The sequence below is a fragment of the Pogonomyrmex barbatus genome, unplaced genomic scaffold (genome assembly GCF_055798465.1).
Source record: "Pogonomyrmex barbatus isolate J1 unplaced genomic scaffold, ASM5579846v1 scaffold1, whole genome shotgun sequence".
In the NCBI taxonomy this organism is placed as follows: Eukaryota; Metazoa; Arthropoda; class Insecta; order Hymenoptera; family Formicidae; genus Pogonomyrmex; species Pogonomyrmex barbatus.
Genome location: NW_028297098.1, coordinates 14,343,073 through 14,364,258, shown reverse-complemented (window position 1 = coordinate 14,364,258; position 21,186 = coordinate 14,343,073). Strand labels below are relative to the sequence as shown.

Below are 21,186 nucleotides of genomic sequence, written 5' to 3'. Positions count from 1 at the left end.
ATTAATTCCTCGATCAATTTTTTTTCTGTGGCAGAAAATTTTTAAAGATCGAGAATATTTCTTCCAAAGACAAGAATTTTATTCGCTTCGGGGTTAAGTGACAGGATTTTTTCCAAAGTAGATTACAATATCGTTGGAGAGTATATGGAAGTATTGTTCTTGATTGCTGCGCGAGCTTTCCGAATGCAAGAAACACGGTAATTTTGAAGTTACTCCGTATTTTTGATTTTGCTGATTTTGAGAATAAGTTTATACAAGAGAGCCTTTGTCACGCGGTGAATAAACTATTTCGTGCGTTTGCTCCAATTTCACGTTGGATCGATCCCGAAAGTCGCATTCGATTATACATTATAAGTTATTAGGTGTACAAAAAAGTTCTGAGCTTTTTTTTGTAAAAGTCAATCTTTATTCAAAAACAAACAAAAAAATATTAATTAGCGAAATATTCCCCGTTTGCATCAACGATCTTTTGCCATCTTTTGGGTAGCTTGCGAATTCCTTGACGATAGAAGCTCACCGGCTTCGAAGCGATAAAGTCATCAATGCATTTTCATATCTCTTCTTCTCACGAAATGTGTATCAGCCAAATGATGCTGCAGCGACCGGAATAGGTAGTAATCGAAAGGCGCCATGTCTGGGCTATACGCCACGTGCGGGAGAAGTTCCCAACAAAGTTCTAACGCAAAGATATGGTCCTGAGTTGCTTTCGCAACATGTGGTCGAGCATTGTCATGAAGCAAGATCACTTTACGATGTCCTTGACCAGTAAATGGCCTCTTTTCTTTTAATGCATCGCTCAAATTGGTCAATTGTTGTTGGTAGCGGTCTGCCGTGATTGTTTCACCCAGTTGTAACAACTCGTAATACAACACACCTTTCCAATCCCACCAGATACAGAACAAAACTCTTCTTGGTGTGGATATTGGGCTTTGGCGTCGATGTCGAAGGTTGACCAAGATCAACCCATGATTTTCTACGTTTAGGATTATCATAAAGAATCCACTTTTCATCGCCTGTAATGATTTTGTGCAGAAAATCTTTTTTCTTTTGAAAGCAAAGTGAGTGCAGTGTCACGCCGACGATTTTTGTTGTCTTCGGACAATTCATGCGGAACCCATCTGCCTTCCTTCTGAACCTTTCCCATCGTATGTAAACGTACGGAAATGGTTTGCTGCGTAACGCCAAGCTGTTCTGCAAGCTCCTTTTTAGTTTGCGCAGAGTTTATATCCAGCAGTGCTTGCAATTCGTCCGTTTCAATCTTTTGAGGGCGTCCAGCACACGGTTCATCTTTAAGACTGAAATCTCCTTGGCGAAATTTTTGATACCATCTTTTACATGTAGTATGACTTACAACGTTCTCTCCATATGCAGCACAAATCATTGCAGTGGCTTCAGCAGCATTTTTCTTCAGATGAAACGCGAAGTAGATGGAAAATCGAATATGCTCTTTTGTTATTGCCATTGTGAACACTACTGATTTTTGAGGTTATGTGCATCAAACGCCAAACCGTATGGCATTTTAGAAGGCCAAATGTCAACGCTTTAAAACCGCAAAAGGGCGGGAAGATATAAAATTTAAATTATGTTATTTCGGTTGTATGAAATCTAAAGCTCAGAACTTTTTTGTACACCTAATATATTCGATAATTTTCAAAATATTGGAGAAAATTATCGATCTCCTTTTACAGCATAAAGAATGATTTTTGCAAAGTATTTTTTCTTAAATGTGAATTAAAATAAAAACTTGCTTTAAATAATATTCTTGTTATATTCTTAATATAATAATTTATACTAATACATAATTATACATAATTTTACTAAATTTCTATATTAAATATATATATGTATAATTACAATATCATAATTTTATTATAATATTCTAGTCCTTAATTATACATTTTTCATGATAATAATTCTGACATGATTCTCAATTAGTTAGATTAGATATATATTACATTTTCCCTGATATGCGAGAAGAGGATTTATTACAGATCTGTTCGAGATGGATTCCGATCGAAATTATTCAGTCATCTCTTAAATTTGTATTATTTTTTTAAGGAAAAACGGATATATATAATTTCGATTGGAATCTATCTTAAATAATTCCATAACGGGTCTCCGAATTACTTAAAAAACGTACTCGCTTAGGAAATTAATATTATAATATCCAGAATCATACTTCCTGAGATCTAAATCATTCGTACACTACTACAAAATTTTTTGCGATTCGAAACAATTAAATTTTAATAAAGACATAATTATTAGAAAACAATTATTCTGTACTCTAATAATTAAGCCTTTAAGTGCTTTCAATGATATATTTTTACATGATTGTCAGTCTCTATAAAACATAGCTATGGCTCTACAAGTATCACACGGATAATCATAAGCTAGTTACATTTATAGTAGCAAATAAGATCGTTTGTACAATATAAAATCAATAATATTAATAAAAATCATTCCTTCTCCCTCTCCCTCTTCCTATAATTTTCCTAACTTTTTGTATTTTAAGAAATATCTTAGAACTTAACATATTCTGGTTTTCCTTCGCTATTCCAAATCGTCTTCATTTTTCGAAACGAAAATACCGCGTACAAAGCTAAAAAAAATATTCCCATTAAATTTTCAAATTGGATTCATTCAGAAATTTTTTCTTTTTAATTTTGTGTTAAAATTTTTATACTCACAAGTAACTTCCCACTCTGATTGCGAAAGGGTGCCGATTTTGCGATGATTCGCAGGTAGATTCTGCATATATTCGATAGCGTGATGATAGTCTCGCTCAGAATCGCCGAGCAGAGGTGATTCATGATATGGTGGATAAGTTTCCAAGGCCTGCATATTTCCCAAAAGAGATCTACCTTCGTCTTTGAAACGCTTGTAGAACTCTTCGAATCTGATTTAGAAAAAGTATTTTCAATATAATATGAGAAAGGATTAAAATTAAACTGAAGAAATAAAATTAAAATAATCTATTTAAAATGTTAATATTTACTTAAATTTAAACTAATATACATTTAACAATTTTTTATGAGTTGTTTATTAATAATGCATCTAATTAATGGAAAATGGATACGTATATGTGTGTAATAATGTATTTTTTTCTCTTACCTTTCAAACGCCACTAACTCGAGGCCGTGCTTTAAAGCCAATTTGCACAAAGTGGGCAGATACACCAAAAATTCCGGGCAATCGACCACACCATCCAGATGAAAATTGTATTTTTCGCCGAAAAGCGCAGGCTTTGTTTTGTCCTCACTTATAAATTCAACGCTGTACACATCATTGCCGAATTTATTACCATCACATTTCTGCCATCTAGAACTATGTCAGCAAAAAGAAGATGAGCATTCGGAGTGCTATTAACTAGGATATCCGCAACAAAAAAGAAAAGAAAACGGACGTACACTAAATCATATGCATCTGGAATGGTTCCGACAAAATATCCACCCGGCTTGAGACTTTCGCTGGCATTCTGAAGCATGCATTCGGCTTGCGATAGAGACTCAAAGCTATAATGAAACGCGAACTGGCAACTAACAAAGTCCAATTGCATGCTGGGATCTGCAAACTTCTCCCTCAAACGAACCTACAACATTCCTGATTAACGAAATTCCATTGGCAAGTGAATTTCTTTATACATTTAAACATAAAGACAGATGGGATATCTTCTACCTTCGTACAATCGGCTGTTATGAACTCCGCGGTAAAAATCGGAGCGAAACCTCTGTCCTTGGAACCTCTATCCTTGTTTTTATTCAATATATCATTGTATCGTTGTTGACACTGTTCCAATGAAACTTGCGCTATATCCGCGCAAATCAAGTGTGAAATATTAGCTTTCTTCCATTTGAGAAGATCGCCGCCCTTACCACAACACATGTCCAGTACTCTAAGCGAAGCGCCAAAACTCTTACCTTGCCTTATTTTGCCTATGTATTCGTCTGTAAACAATATTAAAATAAATTTAGTTTTGTTTGCAAAAATGATATTATTTAATATACAGTGAAAAAGAATTAATATAAAATAATAAAATAAAAATATTTTCAGAATCTAATTTATAATAATTTAAAGATTATCTCAAATTTTTTTATAACTTTAATGTTTGTAATAATCATGATTAATTTGGAGGCAATTGAATAGCTCAATGATAAAGCAATTGTCTGTCAAATCAAAGATCAAAGTTCAAATCCCAATCCTATTATCTTGTAAATAAAAAATATCAAAACATTTTAGTCCTATTGTGATATGCACCCAACATTATAAATATAAATAAATCCTAAAAATAACTATATCTAATACCAAATATCTTTAGAGGATGCATATGAGGAAAGAACAAAAATTTAAATGGTTGTACTGTGATTTAGTACCGATTGGCAATAAAGAATTAAAATTATGCAGGTTTCCATTGATCCTCTTCTCACTATTGTGATGACATTGCTTGACTAATAGCAAAAAATCAATAATTACTTATAAGCATGCTCTTAATCCAGTTGTTGAAATTTCTCATATATACGATGCGACTCTGATTTCTTTGCGAAAGGTCCTTTTCTTCAAGAGAATTATAATGGTCTGCTACCAAAGTTGTGTTATCAACTCTGTTTATATCAGTCGCATCCTTATATTTTTTAGTACTTCCGGACATCGTCAGGTCTGAGGGAACACTTGTGCTCTGCAATAGAAAATATATTAGGAATCTTCTTTGCGTTCTTTGCGTTCGAGGCAATGACATATAGTTAATGAACTCACAGCAACTGTGACATCTTCTTCAGCATCATGCTTCCTTTTTCGAGAACTTTCCACATTTGTACATTTACTTATCTCTGTCTTTGCCATTTCGCTGAAAATCAATTAATTTTCTTACAGTATCTGTGTTTGAAACAAAAATTGATATATCGAATAGATAAAAATAATTAATTAATATTTTCATAAAATCGTGGAACAAAAATTATAAATTTTTAATAATTTTGTAAAATCAATTACGCTCAATGCATCTTGTCTTTACGAAAAAACAATAATTAGCCAATCGATTAAACGTAATATTGTGGAAATCTAGCACAGCTTTTTAATTGGAATAAAAAAAATTTTAGTATCACTGATATTGAAGTGAGAAATACCTTGCACTCTGTTTCTTTTCCTCAGTCTCCGTTTTATTTTCCACGTGAAGTGCCGACATGTTGACGGCACAGCGATACGAATTCTGAATTACTTTCGAATGAAGGAACACGGATCACAGAGCGAGAAATTACTCAAATTATCGAAAACACGAGTACCGCTTCTAACGCATCACTGTGCACAGCACACTTGGGAACGCAAGCCAATCTCATACCGACGGCGACGCGCTCGAACATACGCCACGAAGAGCGTTGCTAATGGCCAGTGATGCCAATGGATTTTACGAGCATGCGCAGTCAAGAATCGTACATGAAAGAATATGAAAACGTTTGAGGGGATGCTGAGAGTCAATTGTGTATTTTAAAACGAGATGAAAATTACCAAAGTGAAGTTTATCAGGCATTTGCAATTTTATATGTCGAAAATTAGTAAATTTCTTTACTTTTATAATTTTTCATCTTATAATTTTTATTTTTTCAAGATACATAATCGATCTTTTTGTCTGTATTATCGAGAATGCAATATACAATATTTTTCAGAATACAATATTTAATATTTTCGTATTTTAAGCCAGCGGCACACGATGCTTTTTTTCTTGCTAGTTTGCTAGCTTTGGATTCGCATGCTTATTGAACTCTTGTCTTCGATTGGTATATTTTTTTAGATCCAAAAGAATATACCAATCAGAGACAAGAACTCACGACACGCAAATCCATCTAGCAAATCAGCAAGAAAAAAAGCATCGTGTGTCGCTGGCTTTAAACCTTTTTTTTATGTAATACATTACAAACACAAGCGCGCGAGCATTTTTAAATAATTACACACACATACACACGCAATATATATGTATGTATCTAAATTAACCAATTTCATTATTTCGGCTAATTGATCAATACGATTTTTATCAATCAATTCTCATTGCGAATATACATTTCGTCTAAACCAATTTCACTTGTCCTTACGATACATTTTTTTAAACGTGTTGATTGGCTATACAACAGTAAAGTTTTCAAGTCTCTAGAAATTTTCTATCTTGTAACCAATCAAAAAATTTACCGTATGCCAAATGAAATATTAACCTAAGCTTTGAAATTTGACTTGAGTATGATCAATGGAGCGTATCGTTTATGTGATAGTGAATTTAAGTTACGAATGGCACATCAATTATTAAGTTTCTCGTTGCGTCGCACATTATTAATCTATACGTAAACAGAACGAGAGCTTTCCCTAATTAATTTAATTAAATTTAACGAGGGATCGCAATTTTCGCATTTTAGAACGTGAATCATCAATCATCGTGAACTTATCTTTTGGGTTATGCATGTCGATTGGGACACTAAACATTTAAAAATTTTATTCCTGAAGTATTGTAAAAATGGTAAATATGTCATTATTTATAATTATATGTTTATTGAATAGACTCGTATAACGAAAATAATCTGAGACCTATAGAAATGCTTTGTTTACAACAGTGTTACCATCACGCACAAACGATTATAAGGATTAAAAAAATTTATCGAAAGCAATTATTGTTTGTTTAGATATATACAAAAGAACGGAGCACGAAACGTCCATGGCTTCCTGCTCGGACAACCTGTCTCTAAGGACGTGTAGACATAACCCATAATGGTATGACGGGTCCTTGGTTGACAAAGTTGGTACGTGATTCCTTAATCTCTGATACGTTCTCATCTATTATCTGATCTAGATTTGCCTTGTGGGACGTTCTTATCTGACAGCTTATCTAAAATTCAATAAGATTTAAAGAATAAATAAAATTCGTCATAATGTCGACTTGCTGTCAAATCTGTGACAAATTCTTGTTCTTTTCTAGTTATTTCGGTCATGTAAAATTGTCCTGTGGCACAAGAGACATTCGCCTGTATATTGTTTCCCAGAACTAAGCTTGACTGCAATTTCTTTGTTATGGACACTTTCCCTACACAAGATTACGAGAACAAAATGGAAGCATCATTCGAGTATAGCGAATCTGTAGTCACTGCTGCGAATCATCAGTGCGAGATTGTCCAATCTGTGAACAACCAAGCACCTTCGCAACAGATACAAGTACAGGGTCAGGAAAACCATGATTCATTGACATTACAGCAACAACAGCAGCAGCAACCGACACATCAAATGACGCAGATTGAGTCAAATGTCGAACAGAAAGCAATGTCGATTAGATTGCCTGCTTTGTTGGATGGAGAATACTTTACAGTAACTAAAGTGGAGGATACTAATGTTACAGTGCGTTGTCAGCAGTGTAAGAAACTGTTGAACGGTAATCTGAAGTCCACTGGGAATTTTCTTAGTCACATAAAGGTAAATTAGTAAATGTTATTATCATTATTAGTACAGATTGACAGAATAAGAAAGAATTTTTAATGATGAAAGTTTAGTGTTATTTATCTATTTGATATTCATTGACATTTGCAGTCATATAATTAATTGCAAATTACAGTAACTATACTCGAAATTTTTCTTTGGTCTTTCTTTCACTATTGTGTTTTTCTTTCTTTCACCATTATGGATTATAATTTTAATAAAAAAATCTTGATTATTTTTATATTTTATCATTTCTATAGCGATTGCATCCGACGTTGATGGGCAAAATAAGATGCAAATCTAGTCAGAGAAAGTCCGCAATATACGTCAACTCAACATTACCCGATAAATGCTCGGGAAATGAAATAGTAAAGCGTGTAGTGCTACAAAATAGAAGGTATTGTAAAACGGTAAGTATAAGTTTTTATTTTTGCAATTTATACAATTCAATTTGATCCTAAAAAACTCTCAAAAGTTGGCATTAGAAAATTAATGAATAATTAAATTAATTTCTACATATATGAAAATATGTTAAGTTAATCAAATATGTCAAGATCATTCTATGTATATTTATATGTATGTATATGTATATATATATATATATATATATATATATATATATGTATTTATACTTTTTGTTTAAATTAATTGCACTTTGATTGATTCATTAGTCTTTCCCTTATCCATTGTAATTTTAGAATTGAAGAATTTCATTATGCGTTCGAATTAAATGCAATTGATGCATTTACATACAGGAGGAATGTACAGCTGGAAACGAAGAACCTTACGAGCACCAATCTGCCAATTGGAACGATATGTCATTGATTCGAGAATCCGAAGAGTCGGAGTCCGTGGATCCATCTCTGAGAATAACGCACAATAATTCATTCATGATGGAGGATGAATACGATGCAATCGGGCGCAATGTTGCTGCCAAGCTCAGGAATATGAGAGTGGATCAAAGGATTATAGCTGAGAAATTGCTGAACGACATTCTATTTGAAGCTCAACTCGGCAATCTTCACAGAGATTCGAGTATTCATGCATGAGAGAAAGAGAGATGTACAAACGGCCTTTATCGATAATGTATATATTTTCCAATGAATTATGAAAGAACGATTTTCTGCTTGATTTGACGAAAGAGGACGTGATATGATCAATAGTGTTATATAATTAGTTATAATACATGTATATAGATTGATATACAAAGATTGCATATTCGTGGATGAATAGGTGATAATTTTTGCGAACGTTAACATTTTAGCTTTGGAAAGACATATGTTCATATTTTTTGTGATACATCTTGTTATAGTGTACGTCTTGAGATCATTTTAGATTTTCATATGAAGATAAAGTTTAAATATTCCGATGATCTCAAAGAAGTATATACAATCATACATTATTTCCTTTTTTATATGAATGTATAATATTGTAATATTTATAATGTAAATATTTTCATATAATGTAAAATAATTCGTCAAATAATGAAACATGCTGCCTAAAAGTATTAGATTGGTACAAATGGTTTGTCAATTTCCTATTAAAATTTTTAAATAAAATTAGAAATTTCTTCAATATTAAAAAACGATTTTTTATAAGAAAAGTGTTTCGACAATTACTTTAGTTAATCAGTTAATTAGCATAATTGTTTATCTAAGTTCATATCAATTAATTAAATTAATTCGGCCTATGGGTAATTTTATATCTAAATATATTTGGCAAGTCTTTTGTGCCAATCTAACAGCAATTGTACCGTTTGTGTCTAAAAATCTACCGATTATTCTATATTCTAGAATTAGCGTAAACTACAGTCAGTTGTAATATATAATAGCTTATAAATATACAAGTTTAATAAACAATATTCTTTCGTAAAAATACTCTCGAGATATCTGAACACAAGAAAGTTTAAAGTTTTATCAAAACTCGAAAAATGTCAATAAGATGTAAATAGAGAGTAGAAAGCCGCCAATGTAGAAGACTTGTTTCTTCCGAAGAATTCAGTCAATTTCTTCATATTTACAGTTTTATATTTACACACTGTGTAAAAATAAAAATAAAAGTATAATTTTCAGAAATCTTGGATTTATCTGAAGGACAGTGCATTTTCTAGCGACCGTCAGCTGCTATATACTCTGCATTTCTTTGGTTTAAACATTGCATAGTACACCGCGGACGACAGGACGCAGAGTGTCATGCTGCCGAAGATCGCGCTGAATATGTAAGTGTACCAGAATCCATTCCAATCAGCGTTCAAGTACCATGTGAGCGTCAACGCTACGTTCTGCACGATTACGAATGCGTAATACGGCAACGTCCACCAGTCGGCGTATTTAAATTTAATCCGATATTCAATCAAGCTGAATATATAGACCAAACCAAGCCAGAGATTGACAATAATTGTGATGACATCGTATTTATATTTGGAGTAGTAGAACAGGTAAGCCAACATGATGGCGTAATGTATACCCACAATCGTCAGTACTGTAGTTGGATAAAACTCATAGGCTACAGCAATGGCGAATACTCGTGCTAGGATGAAGAGGAACCACCAGAGAAAAGACAGAAATTTCCCCACTGGATCATCCTCCTCAAGGCCCTTCTCGGAATACTTTCGTTTAGGAACTTGCAAGCTTTGCGCGCTGCTGCCTATCAGTCTTTGATTTGACTCGAGACTCGCCGCTACTTTCGTCGCTTCATCTTCCCTGTAAACAGAATCCGGACGCGGTGGTGCCGGCACGTCCGGTACCGGAAGTGGCATGACCGTCGTGATGCCGCGAAGCGGCGTCGGTGGCGGCGTCACGTGCACATTTTTTGGTGGTAAGGGCGGAGTCACCGATATTTGACGATCCAGCAAAGTTGCATGCGATTGAATCTGAGGCTGCTGCTCGTTTTCGATGATCAAATTTGCTGTTATATTCTCTGATTTATTTTCCGGCAACATCGATTCGGACAGCGTCATCTTTGTATCTTGCTCCTTTGCAGGTAAAGGTAACGCTTGTAGTGGCGCCTTTTCCTCGATATTATTTCGTTCCTAGTCAAATTGATTGTATTTGTTACACTATTAAAGTATAACTGTTCTGAGTAATATCGAATAGATATAAATTGACTTTTAAAGACTTACTTTTATTTGTATTGTGAGTGTTATAAACTCGGATTTGAAGAAATAATAAGTTTGATAAATACCTCAATACAATATTTCTTCAGCCACATCGCCCAGGGTAGTTTTCTGCCATTTATACGTTGACTTTCGAATCTCTGAAAGGAAGCTGTCTCGATGGCCAGTATTACAATGGACATAGTGATGCAGAGCACCTGTATTTTCACTGCAAAAAGTACGTATAAATCATTATTTAAACAAAATAAATAAGTTACAACATATTTATTACAAAATATAATCATGCAATTTTTAAATTAAAGAAAAATATGCTTGTTGTTTTTGATTGTTGCATCCGTGAAGTTCTATTCATTCGCGCTTTTTCGTGTATCAGCTAGACCGAATCAGGAATCGATATATCGAACATCGAGCTCTGCCAATGAATCGTCAGAAGTAAAGAAGAGAAATAAATAAATAACGAAGTCGCACTAAACTATCAACGAATCTTTTTTTATCCTACTTATAATCAACGTTTTCTTTCTCTATAAATAAAATTTATATTCCTAAATACTTATGACGGAAGTGTTGCGAGAATTTTTAGCACAGTTTAATTTAATAATGCGGGCGAATTATTGGGGCGATTCTGAGAATATGATTATCTTAGCTTAGTATTTGAGAAAATCATGTGCAATTTTAGAGGAAGTTACGGAACTTGAAAATTTAATTTGCTAAGCTCAAACGAATCTAGATTTAGAGAAAGCTATTTGGCACAAAGACATTACACTCAATTTATAAATAGAAAATAAAATTCTGGAAAATTAATCTAGCAGGGATTAATGCCCTATTGAATATATCGATTCGTCCGATTCAGCTAATATTATACAAGGAGATGCAAATAAATAGAACTTCATGGACACAATATATACAAAAATGAATTTTTCTATTTTACCTGATTGATGACTGCGAAGCACAGAACTTTCTCTAAAGAGCAGATGCGCTTGAAAGACAGCCTGTGGAGCAGCTTGGAACCATGCCTGCAAGAAAAAGTACAATTCGATGGCTGCAGGCGCCGCAGCGATATTTAATGTTTTAACTCTTTCATCTCCGGTTAAATTTATGGCGTCCACAGATAGCACAATAAGTCCTGCGAATCTATAAAAATGTATTAACTTTTATCCATGACTATTTGTTATATGAATTTTCACATAAACCAAATAAAAAAGTGTAAAGATATACAAAAGAAAAAACCAGCTTCTTAATTAAAAAAAAGAATGGAAAATAAATAATTGTATAAAATGAAAGATACCTGTATAAGACGAAAAATACAAATCCTATGACTTGGCACATCTGCATGGCGAACCAGCTAAAAACACCTTTCGTCAACTTATCATCTTCCGTCATCCACCAATCAGGCCTTGAAACAGTTAGTATAAAGTACATGAGCGCTGGCGCATAGATAAATGCAAGGGTACATATTCCCCATAATAGATTTTCCTCCCTGAAGTATTGAATAGCCACTACCAAATCAGCAGCAAAATGGACAATGTACACAGAACAATTGATCAACACTGGTATGAGGAATACAAGATATATCTGCTCTGTTGACTTCAATGGAATCTTCATGTAACGTGTAGATTTCCTGCGGCAAACTGTATTTGCCACAGGGTTTAGGGAATATATATCTCTTGTCATTTTTTTTTAAAACTTAGCAAGTCTGTTCCATGTTTTTATGATGCCATATGTGTTCTTTTAATAAATACCAACAGAAGTTCACTGCCTAAAAAAATACAATTAGTAGAAAGAAATCTAAGTTAATCTATAAAATTTAATTATACTATCAGAATATCGTCGTCATTAATTCTAACAATATAACAAAATATATGTTTTTTATTTGCAGATAATAAATGATATATGAGAAAAGAATATTATGAAATGAGAAATCTGCTAAATTAACATCACTTTAAGAATAAGAAATAATCATGATAGAAAAGAGAATATATATTAAAAGAATTAAAGATGCACAGTTAACGTTCACAGTTTACCTAAAACAGACAAAGGTGAGGGTCTTGATATTTTCAAAAATCTCTCTAGAGGCTGATCGAATCATCTCAACAATAGACTTGCATTACTTCGGTAAATAGCATATTCCTCGATTTTCAGATAGCACTTTCATCAGCATTTTCAACGCTTCATTTACTCGCTTCGAATTATATCCGCAGGTGAGAGGAGATCCGCAAAATTGCAGCGGGAGATCTTCTTGTAAGGAGATTGATTTACGAAAGACAAGTGGCGTATCAGCCTTACACGTATCAGCCTTTAATCGATTAGTCAGTGTGTCGAAACGAAGATAACCCGATAAGCTCCCATCTCGCAACGTGGCGATAAAGCGTCTCCAGATATCGATAACATTTTTTTTTTCTTTTTTTGGAGGGGAGGAGGGGAAGGATTCTCCTCTCTTTGGAGGGAGTTGAAGAGAGGATGGATAGATACCTTCAACTTCTTCTTTCGGTTGTACGACAAAGAGTCTTTAGTTATTTAATTTTCTGATTTTTAAATCACTCTTTTCGCTCCTAGATATGAATATCACGTCGCCGTAGGCGATCTTTTTTTATTCTTTTTTCATGGGCGCGACTGCGTACATTGGTACGTGTCGTGCGGGAGTACTGGAGCAATATATATATGTTGGATATTCGTATTATTCGTACATCGCACGCATTGTACCATGTCGTACGCATCGAAGCTAACCTTCCTGCGAGTAACCTAACCTAATTAATTTAATCAACAGAAATGATCCACTTTGCATAATAATTTGAATAAATTGTATTGCATTGTGAGATCAATAGAAATAAATGATATGTGCTGTAAAAAATCTAAAAATTAGATTAAAGGCTCTTACACAGTTGAATGAGTACACTCTATGTCAGTACCGCCCACATGAGCATCTACCATGTTCTAGTATTGAACAAAGAGATAATAATATTCCATCAAGTAATAACAATTATTTTTTCATAAATTTTTTTTTTAATTTTTGTTATTGTATTATTATGAATATACATAATAACTTAACTATAATTTTGTCTTTTTATTCATTCTTTAAAAATATTTCTAAAATTCGTAATATGTTCCACGTAAATTCGCAATATGTTCCCGTTACACCGAACTTTATCGGCTGACAATCAATGCGATTTAATCTATGTATTTTTCGTAAAAAAATCTATTGTATTATAAGTCAGATTTTATTTTATATATATATATATATATAAACACATGCGCGCATACGTACACATATGTACACACAATAGATTGCATTCACAATTTTCTAAAATTCTTTATATTAAATCGATAAAAATTTTTAATGACTAAAGTTTTTATTGTTTAGGATAAAACGGAAAGATTAGGTTAATTTTATTGACAAAGTAGCACTTTATTCGTATGAAAAAGTAATACAACGTTAGGGCCTGTGCTTATTTTCTTTTCTCGAATTATTCAAAGCGTATGCATAGGAGACAATTAGAAGGCCTTTGTCCTTTGTCCTTTGGACTTCGTCACTGTATATATGTATGGTGCTCTACATAAAAATTTTAAATTATATTTCATCGAAATGCGAGGATCGCAAGTCTGCTGTTTTGTGTACACTTATCTAATGATCTTTTGTCGCTGTTCTGATTTATATGTAAGGTGTCCCATAATTTGCGACATATCTCTCATGGCTTTCACGTCGCGAATTACGAAGTACCCTGTACAGTAAGTTGCTATTATAGAATAACTACTAGATCATTTTGTGTATGTGTATTTTGAATCTTGTAAAATATATCTCATAGAGCTCTGCAATTATCAGCGATCATCAATATTTTTTTTAAATACCACTACTAATACCAAGCATCCAAATTCGCCACCCGACATATGTATATATATATATATATATATATTATATTCATTGCTGTTCATATATTTATAACCGGGTGCGGTTTTGAAGCTTCTTTATCTGAGAACTTAGTGCTACCTCAATCTTAAAGGTACTATATAAATTTATTACTTCCTTAACTTTTCTCGGTACAAGAATGCATTAATAGCCGGCTTTAAACAGGCTCACTTTTAAACTGTTGTTAGGTTTACAATGTCAATATGAAAAGAAAAACAAGGAAACAGAACCTCTTTCTGCAAATACAGATGTTTTGAATAAAATATGATGTGCTATTCGCTATTAACAAATCTATTATTAAACCACAAGAGTCACTTCATTTTTTAAAAATTAAATGACCCGTAAAACAGTTTGATTTCTATGTGTTCTGCGATTTAATAATCGAGATTTTAATACCACTGAAAATGCGATTTGTTTCATGGAAAGGGAGAGATACAGATACAATTAAATAATTCTTTTCGCTCATGGTGCACGTAAAAAGCGCTGTCGAGTGTATATGCGTGCTGTTTTTTTTTTCCAAATATGAACGTATGTATAATTAAGGGAATCAATGTGAAATATCTCTTCTCCCCACAGGGCAAAGTTTCTTTTCCCTTTTTACCAGAGCTCACCGTCCTTCTCCTTAGCCGGAACTTCAATTACTCGCGGCTTATCAATTATTCTGGCCGTGCGAAGACCTTTCTCAACAATTCCGATAATCCATGCTTGATATCCTTCTTGTTTCTCGATGTCTTTACAATACGCCGCAGCCTGCAAGATACAGTCCAATTTAAAAAATCGCATCAATATTACACTTTAAGAGCAGTATTCAGTCAATTCATGTATTATTTAAGAAACTGTTTTAAGCATGGTCTTGAGATGCGACCATTGAGATTGGCTAGATCATTTAAAATTTTATTTAAAACGATTTTAAATATAAGAATAACTATAAATATCATTTTAATTCTACTTATTTGATTCGGAAATAATTTACTTAAATTGAAATATAATTCATTCGTCCAAATTAAAATATATAAGTGTACAACTGTAGAATGGAATATTAGCTAAATATATATAAAATATAAATAGCAAATCAATTCCCTCCATTTCTTTACCTGCTGTTCTTTAGATCATCTTACGAATATAAGATGCTCTACTGTATCAGCAGGAAAACCAATCTATAATTTGTAGATATATAAATGAAAGAAATACCATGCAGATCGAAAATCAAAAGTAAAATATTTTTGCTAAATGAATGCTCTTAGCATTATCGTATTCAAATTAGAATTAGTAATTAGAATATATTATTTACATTAACGGACCCGAATATTCCTCGAGTCGCATTAATATTCTTCAATCGCTTAAAGGTGTACGTAACATCTATAAATTTTACAGTGCGATATGAACAATTTATTAACCTGTTCTCGAGGAAGGCAAATAAGCAGACCGCCACTAGTCTCGGCTGAATGACCCTGCAATAACTGGAACATATTCCCACACGCTTTTGCCACTGCAGCCATCTTGGAGATAACAGGGAGATTATGGATAACAAAGGAGACTTCATTCTTCTGATGTTTTGCTAAATTCTGAGCGTGTCCCAGAAGGCCAAAACCGGTTACATCTGTGGCTCCATGCGCATTGTACTTGTGCATTAATCTAGCAGCTAAAAAATTCGAAAAATAATGAATTAATAATAAAATAATGAATTTTAATTAATTTAACAAGATATTCTGTTTAATTTTGAGTAAAGCATTTGAATATAAAATAAATATAAGATGTGTAAGATGAACGAAAAACTACTTATGAAAAATAAGTAGTAAATTAATTCTCTTATTTTTCTCTACCTGCTGTTCTTTAAACCATCTCATGGATATAAGATGCTTTACTGTATCAGCAGGAAATTGATCTATAATTTTGTAAGCATATGAGTAAGAGAAATATCACAAACAAATAAAAATAAAATAAAATTGAAAAACTGCAACTTTGCATTTCCAGATAAATAGCATTAAATTACTCACACGTTAATATATTTTCTAATGACTATTTTTTTCTTTTTAACGTAATACGATTTAAGAAGAACGATTTAACTTAACAATCTAATACATATATAATTTATCGTATCAAAAAAATAAATAATTACATTAATTAAAAAAATAGATATGTTTTAGATAATGTCGCACAAGCGGATTCTGATTAATTGAATTTAAAATTTAGCTATAATAAAAATTGAAAAGTTAAGATAAATTATTTTGTTTCTTGTGTAAATTTTTATTATAGTTTCATTTGTTAGTTATTAGAAACTTATATATTTTTTTTGTAGCATTCAATTGATATATGATTGTACCTGTTCTATTCAACCTAGCCATACTGTCCATTGCACGTTGATAACCCTTTCGCACATCCTCTTCGCTTACTACAAGTTTGATTCTGTTCCAACGATCGGGCTGATCAAGCCATTGATGTGCGTTGACAGCGACTTGCGTGCCAAGAGGTTTTGTTAAAACCAATACATCCCCTACCACAGCATTATCTGGTCTGCATTCAAGAATAACCAATTAAAAAAACTTAATAAACTTAATACTAAATTTAGCGATTTCGATCTAGATTAATTGTAATCAATTACATACACAATGTACTCATTTGGCTGACAAACAGTAGTTGCAACTCCACCAATAGTGCACCAAGGATTTACAACTGTCTGGCCACCTGTCACTGTAGTACCCGCATCTAGAGCAGAATCCTTGAAACCTCTCATGATTAATGGCACCACAACGTCACGTTCTTTTTCTGTCATCTTTGTACTAACGCCCAGCAGCATTAGCATATTGTCACAGTCCGTCACACCCATTGCATACAGATCACTGAGGACATTGGTGCACGCGATTTTACCTGGAAGATATCTCTCACAGCAATGAAGATGAACAATATAATATAATATTGACATATGATTGACATATAATCTAAATTTGTGTTTAACACTTGAATCAATTTGGTTTCATATTCCATGTGCTATCTTTGACTTAACATCTCCATTTTCTTACCCATCATATAAGGGTCATCGACTAGGGGATAAAAGAAATCTGTAGTCTGCACCAGGCTAAGCCCACCGTGTCGCACCGGCGTCACGGAGGAATCCATGCCAATACCTGAAACAATATTGCAATGTTTATTATCATTTCAATATAAAAATGTAAAATTTTTTTCAAATATAATTCAAAAATTTTTACAAATTTAAAAAAATAAAAATAAAACATTGCTAAATTAGATTTTTATTAAATATTTTAGGATCTGAATTTAAAGCATTTAAAAAATAATATAAATATAATATATAATATAATAATATAATATAATTCTAAATATAGCAATAAAGAAATTGATAAAAAAGATATAACTAGTATACAGTTGGAAAATCTATTTGCTTTAAGAAAATATTTTAAAAATCAGACAGAATTGCAATTAAATAATAAAGAATAAAAATAAATAAAAAGCTAATAAAAGCTAATAAAAAGCCGAAAATATAAATTATTAATTGCAATAAAGTCACTGAACAATATTTTATATCTTTTTTATTGCATTTATTGTAATAATTAAATAAAATCCGCATTTCATAAATTTATGAATTTGTCGCCGAGATTGAGAACCACTGCGCGTCCGGTGCTACAGGAGAAATTGGGCGGGAGACGACACAACTGCCATATTGCGACAGGGCTGCCTCGCGCCGCTTTCAGGCCCCGTGTAAATTCAAGGAAAAAAAAGGACAGAAAAAAAGAATCATATAAGAATCATAAGCCTGTAGTTTTACATTTCGAATCTGGAACTTCCAGAGCAAACAAAGACAGAGAGCGCGAAACTAAATCTTCTCGTGCATGGAAATTCAGAAGCAACTGATCAGATCAAATATATCCATTTTTATGTATAAAAAAATTGGACGAAAGAAAAAGATGACAGAGCGAAAGAACGATTTACACGATGAAACATGTTTACTCGCAAGCGCGCCGCAACAGGGGAATCACTCGTTCGCTAATTCCGTTCATTCGTTTACTTACCAATGCGTGGGATTGCCATATGCATAAAGTGGGCATGCTCATGGTCCTGTGCAGACGCGTCGTCGGCCTGAAGTCCCTCGAGGAGTTTACCAAGAACTTCCTGAGGGACTTTGCACCCTCATCCTTTCAGGTCGGCGAAACGCGTCAAGCGGAAGGACGCGTCGAGATCATGCGCCACCGGATCGAATGGCCTACGCAGCGCCAAGGCATTCGGATTCCCCTCAAGCTCGAGTTGCGCCACGGTCAGGGCGTCCTGTGCCACCGGGGTGCCCTGCAGCTCCGCCATCTTGCCGTGCGTACTCGTTGCGAGGTGAAGATTAGGAGGAGGCAAGCCGGTTTTTACGCCTTTGCCGGCACGTTACGGATCTCGTCGGGCCCGCCGCGTGTAACGTAATGAAAGGACTGCGATTCCTTCCACTTTTCCTTATACGTGCCCGCACGCAGAATATCGCACCGGTGTGCTCTCACTGCCTCACGCTCCGTGCCGATGATGAAAGCAAACGCCGCCGAAGGACAGCCACTGGATCTCCCGCGCGCGAACTCACAGCAAATGGGAATTATACTGTTCCGCACCGGCGTCGACTAACCGGGACCGTATGCGTCGACAAAATGGACGCGGTAACGCCGGCACGGTGATACCGAGGGCGCGAGCGAGCCCCCACGGTGCCACCGCCACGGTGCCGGCTGTGCGTGCCGATTGGTCAATTTCGAACGCGCGCACGCGCCCGCGACGTCATCCCACAGGAGCGTATCGCGCCACGCGCCGCCCACCGTTCTCGCGCGTTCAAGTTTCTCCTTTGTCGCCAGGACTATATACTTGACTCCGGCCGAGTTCGTTCGAAGAATTCAACTCAACGAGGCACTTCGAATCTTAAAGTCATGATGTATTCGAAGGGAAAATAACACAGTTCGACACGCGGCAAATTAGGAAGATAAAGGCATTAGATAATTTAAAATGTACGATGGATTTAAAATGTAACTTAGTTCTTTCTTATTTTATTTTGTTAAAGAAAGCTGGAGAGCTATTTTTATGATTTATCTGTCTCTCTTTGGCACAAGATCCTTTTTAAAAGGATCATTTCCTTAATATAATCTAAGTATCTAAACGATCGCATAAACTACATGATCGCCTGTGCAGATTGCTGATCTCGTCATCGCAACGTTGTTTCTTTTCACAAATATTTTACTGGGAATTTATGCATTTCGCGCGAATGACATACGTATCTATTCGTCGCTCATCGGACGCGAATGATATTCATATTTAATCCGCATTGATCTAGCATAGACGAACCGCGTTCGCACATTCGCACATTGGCGATCGTATAGAACAGTCAGTGTTACAATTTACCGATATATGTGTGCTATGAATATCACAGCGATATCGGCCGAAGTAGCGGCAGCGAAATTTACCGAAGTCTATCGTGTGAGGGAATCCGCGTCGCTCATTGGTCCTTTCCCCGTGCTCACTGTGTCATTTGACTCAGTCACTACGTTATCGCGAAGCACCAATCAGCGCGCTGGTGGATCAACAGTGATTCTCAAATAACGTCTCCTTTGCGTCTAGATTTTATATTAATTTTAGTATACACTTTAAAAAGATAAAACAGAAGAAATTAGAGGAAAATATATCTTTAAACTTTCTGAATTGTTTCTCAAATATAATTAGTATTAATTATTGTTTCATATATAATGAAGATTATATGATTATAATTGCTATATATTATTATAATTATTATATGTGATTATTTTTTAAGGCATGGAGCCGGCATAATCTATGAATAAAAATCTCGCAAAAATCTTTGTTTCCACATAAAAATTAATACGTAGAGGATAGAATTATTGCGGAGATTCGACAAGTGCCTGTTGGACATTGATGGAACTCTTGGCATAATGTCGCCAGGCATGTAAAATACGTGGTGTACGACCGTCTTGGAATGCTGCCCAGTCGATCGCGTCGGTACTCGCCTCCCTTCACGTTTCCCGCGCAAATCGCGGCTACGATCCACTCCTCACGAGTTCCAATGTTCATTCCTCGCTATTCTATATGGAGTAATATCGGTGGAATGTCTACATCCATTCCTCTCAATCATACGATTATGAATCCTAGTCCGAACATTCTCCGAGCAAATTTACGACTCTATTCATCATAGATAATCCGCAAGTAGCTTTGCATGAGCGAAGTATATCATGTTTGCGGATCAAATATTTGCATCATATTCAGACACGTCAACAGAACTGTGAACGTGGAATCATTGTCGTAAACCAAATTCTGAAACGTATTTAATAAAAAATAGAACTTTTTCTCATTGTACCTATTTTATTTAAAAGAAATCAATTGTTTAAAAAGATTAATTTTATAACAAAGTAATGAATTTTATGAAGATTCTTAATTAGTATCATACATTTAATTGTAATATCATATGTAAAAAAAAAAGTAATTGAAAATTGAGACTTAATGAATAGATTTGCAAGTAATAGTCGATCCTATACTATTGCCATTAATTAATGACCATTATATCATAAATGTCATATATTGCACGCTTATCGATTGTCAATAATAATGATATTTATATTATCAGATAATAATCGATAAGAAAACAAATGTATCTACAAACGTTATAAAATTATAAGTATTTTTATCCATTTAAATTTTAAAAGATCTTTTTCTCCTGAGATTTTATATATTCAGAAGTTGTTGAACATAA

General features: G+C 34.0%; 4 protein-coding genes and 1 long non-coding RNA gene across 6 annotated transcripts; 1 reads left to right on the top strand and 4 right to left on the bottom strand.

Moving 5' to 3' along the window:
- Positions 1-383: 383 nt before the first annotated feature.
- Positions 384-1,511, bottom strand: LOC148938169 (uncharacterized). Of its 2 annotated transcripts, none has more exons than XR_016139379.1 (2): positions 1,352-1,511; positions 384-1,305 (listed from the first exon to the last, which is right to left on the bottom strand). It is a non-coding gene; the product is annotated as an uncharacterized LOC148938169 (long non-coding RNA). The 2 variants fall into 2 exon arrangements; XR_016139380.1 differs by having other exon boundaries at positions 384-1,295.
- Positions 1,512-1,748: 237 nt separating this feature from the next.
- Rnmt (RNA guanine-7 methyltransferase) lies at positions 1,749-5,379 on the bottom strand. The gene is made up of 8 exons (XM_011637711.2): positions 5,118-5,379; positions 4,750-4,840; positions 4,471-4,672; positions 3,676-3,944; positions 3,408-3,589; positions 3,112-3,324; positions 2,688-2,896; positions 1,749-2,599 (listed from the first exon to the last, which is right to left on the bottom strand). Exons 1-8 carry the CDS (start codon positions 5,174-5,176, stop codon positions 2,520-2,522), a joined length of 1,305 nt encoding a protein of 434 aa, XP_011636013.2. The 5' UTR covers positions 5,177-5,379; the 3' UTR covers positions 1,749-2,519.
- An 829-nt stretch (positions 5,380-6,208) lies between these two features.
- Positions 6,209-9,315, top strand: LOC105426470 (uncharacterized). The gene is made up of 5 exons (XM_011637713.3): positions 6,209-6,493; positions 6,657-6,773; positions 6,950-7,437; positions 7,701-7,850; positions 8,196-9,315. Exons 3-5 carry the CDS (start codon positions 7,042-7,044, stop codon positions 8,487-8,489), a joined length of 840 nt encoding a protein of 279 aa, XP_011636015.2. The 5' UTR covers positions 6,209-6,493; positions 6,657-6,773; positions 6,950-7,041; the 3' UTR covers positions 8,490-9,315.
- LOC105426469 (uncharacterized) lies at positions 8,515-13,205 on the bottom strand. Its single transcript, XM_011637712.3, has 5 exons — positions 12,577-13,205; positions 11,841-12,311; positions 11,484-11,686; positions 10,624-10,763; positions 8,515-10,471 (listed from the first exon to the last, which is right to left on the bottom strand). Exons 2-5 carry the CDS (start codon positions 12,224-12,226, stop codon positions 9,557-9,559), a joined length of 1,644 nt encoding a protein of 547 aa, XP_011636014.2. The 5' UTR covers positions 12,227-12,311; positions 12,577-13,205; the 3' UTR covers positions 8,515-9,556.
- A 732-nt stretch (positions 13,206-13,937) lies between these two features.
- Sps1 (inactive selenide, water dikinase) lies at positions 13,938-19,100 on the bottom strand. Its single transcript, XM_011637714.3, has 6 exons — positions 18,482-19,100; positions 17,477-17,581; positions 17,063-17,324; positions 16,780-16,970; positions 15,854-16,098; positions 13,938-15,206 (listed from the first exon to the last, which is right to left on the bottom strand). The coding sequence occupies exons 1-6, from the start codon at positions 18,765-18,767 to the stop codon at positions 15,054-15,056; spliced, it is 1,242 nt and encodes a 413-aa protein (XP_011636016.2). The 5' UTR covers positions 18,768-19,100; the 3' UTR covers positions 13,938-15,053.
- Positions 19,101-21,186: the final 2,086 nt, after the last annotated feature.

Bases quoted from the DNA above. Each gene is read 5' to 3' on its own strand.
- Rnmt (XM_011637711.2), bottom strand. From the start codon at position 5,176: ATGTCGGCACTTCACGTGGAAAATAAAACGGAGACTGAGGAAAAGAAA. The intron at 4,841-5,117 runs GTATTTCTCACT...ATTGATTTTCAG, and splicing joins GAAAAGAAACAGAGTGCAAG to CGAAATGGCAAAGACAGAGA. The intron at 3,325-3,407 runs GTACGTCCGTTT...TTGCTGACATAG, and splicing joins CCAGATGCATATGATTTAGT to TTCTAGATGGCAGAAATGTG.
- LOC105426470 (XM_011637713.3), top strand. From the start codon at position 7,042: ATGGACACTTTCCCTACACAAGATTACGAGAACAAAATGGAAGCATCA. The intron at 7,438-7,700 runs GTAAATTAGTAA...TCATTTCTATAG, and splicing joins ATTTTCTTAGTCACATAAAG to CGATTGCATCCGACGTTGAT. The intron at 7,851-8,195 runs GTAAGTATAAGT...ATTTACATACAG, and splicing joins ATAGAAGGTATTGTAAAACG to GAGGAATGTACAGCTGGAAA.
- LOC105426469 (XM_011637712.3), bottom strand. From the start codon at position 12,226: ATGACAAGAGATATATATTCCCTAAACCCTGTGGCAAATACAGTTTGC. The intron at 11,687-11,840 runs GTATCTTTCATT...ACATTTTTATAG, and splicing joins GTATTTTTCGTCTTATACAG to ATTCGCAGGACTTATTGTGC. The intron at 10,472-10,623 runs GTATTTATCAAA...CAATTTGACTAG, and splicing joins TGAAGAAATATTGTATTGAG to GAACGAAATAATATCGAGGA.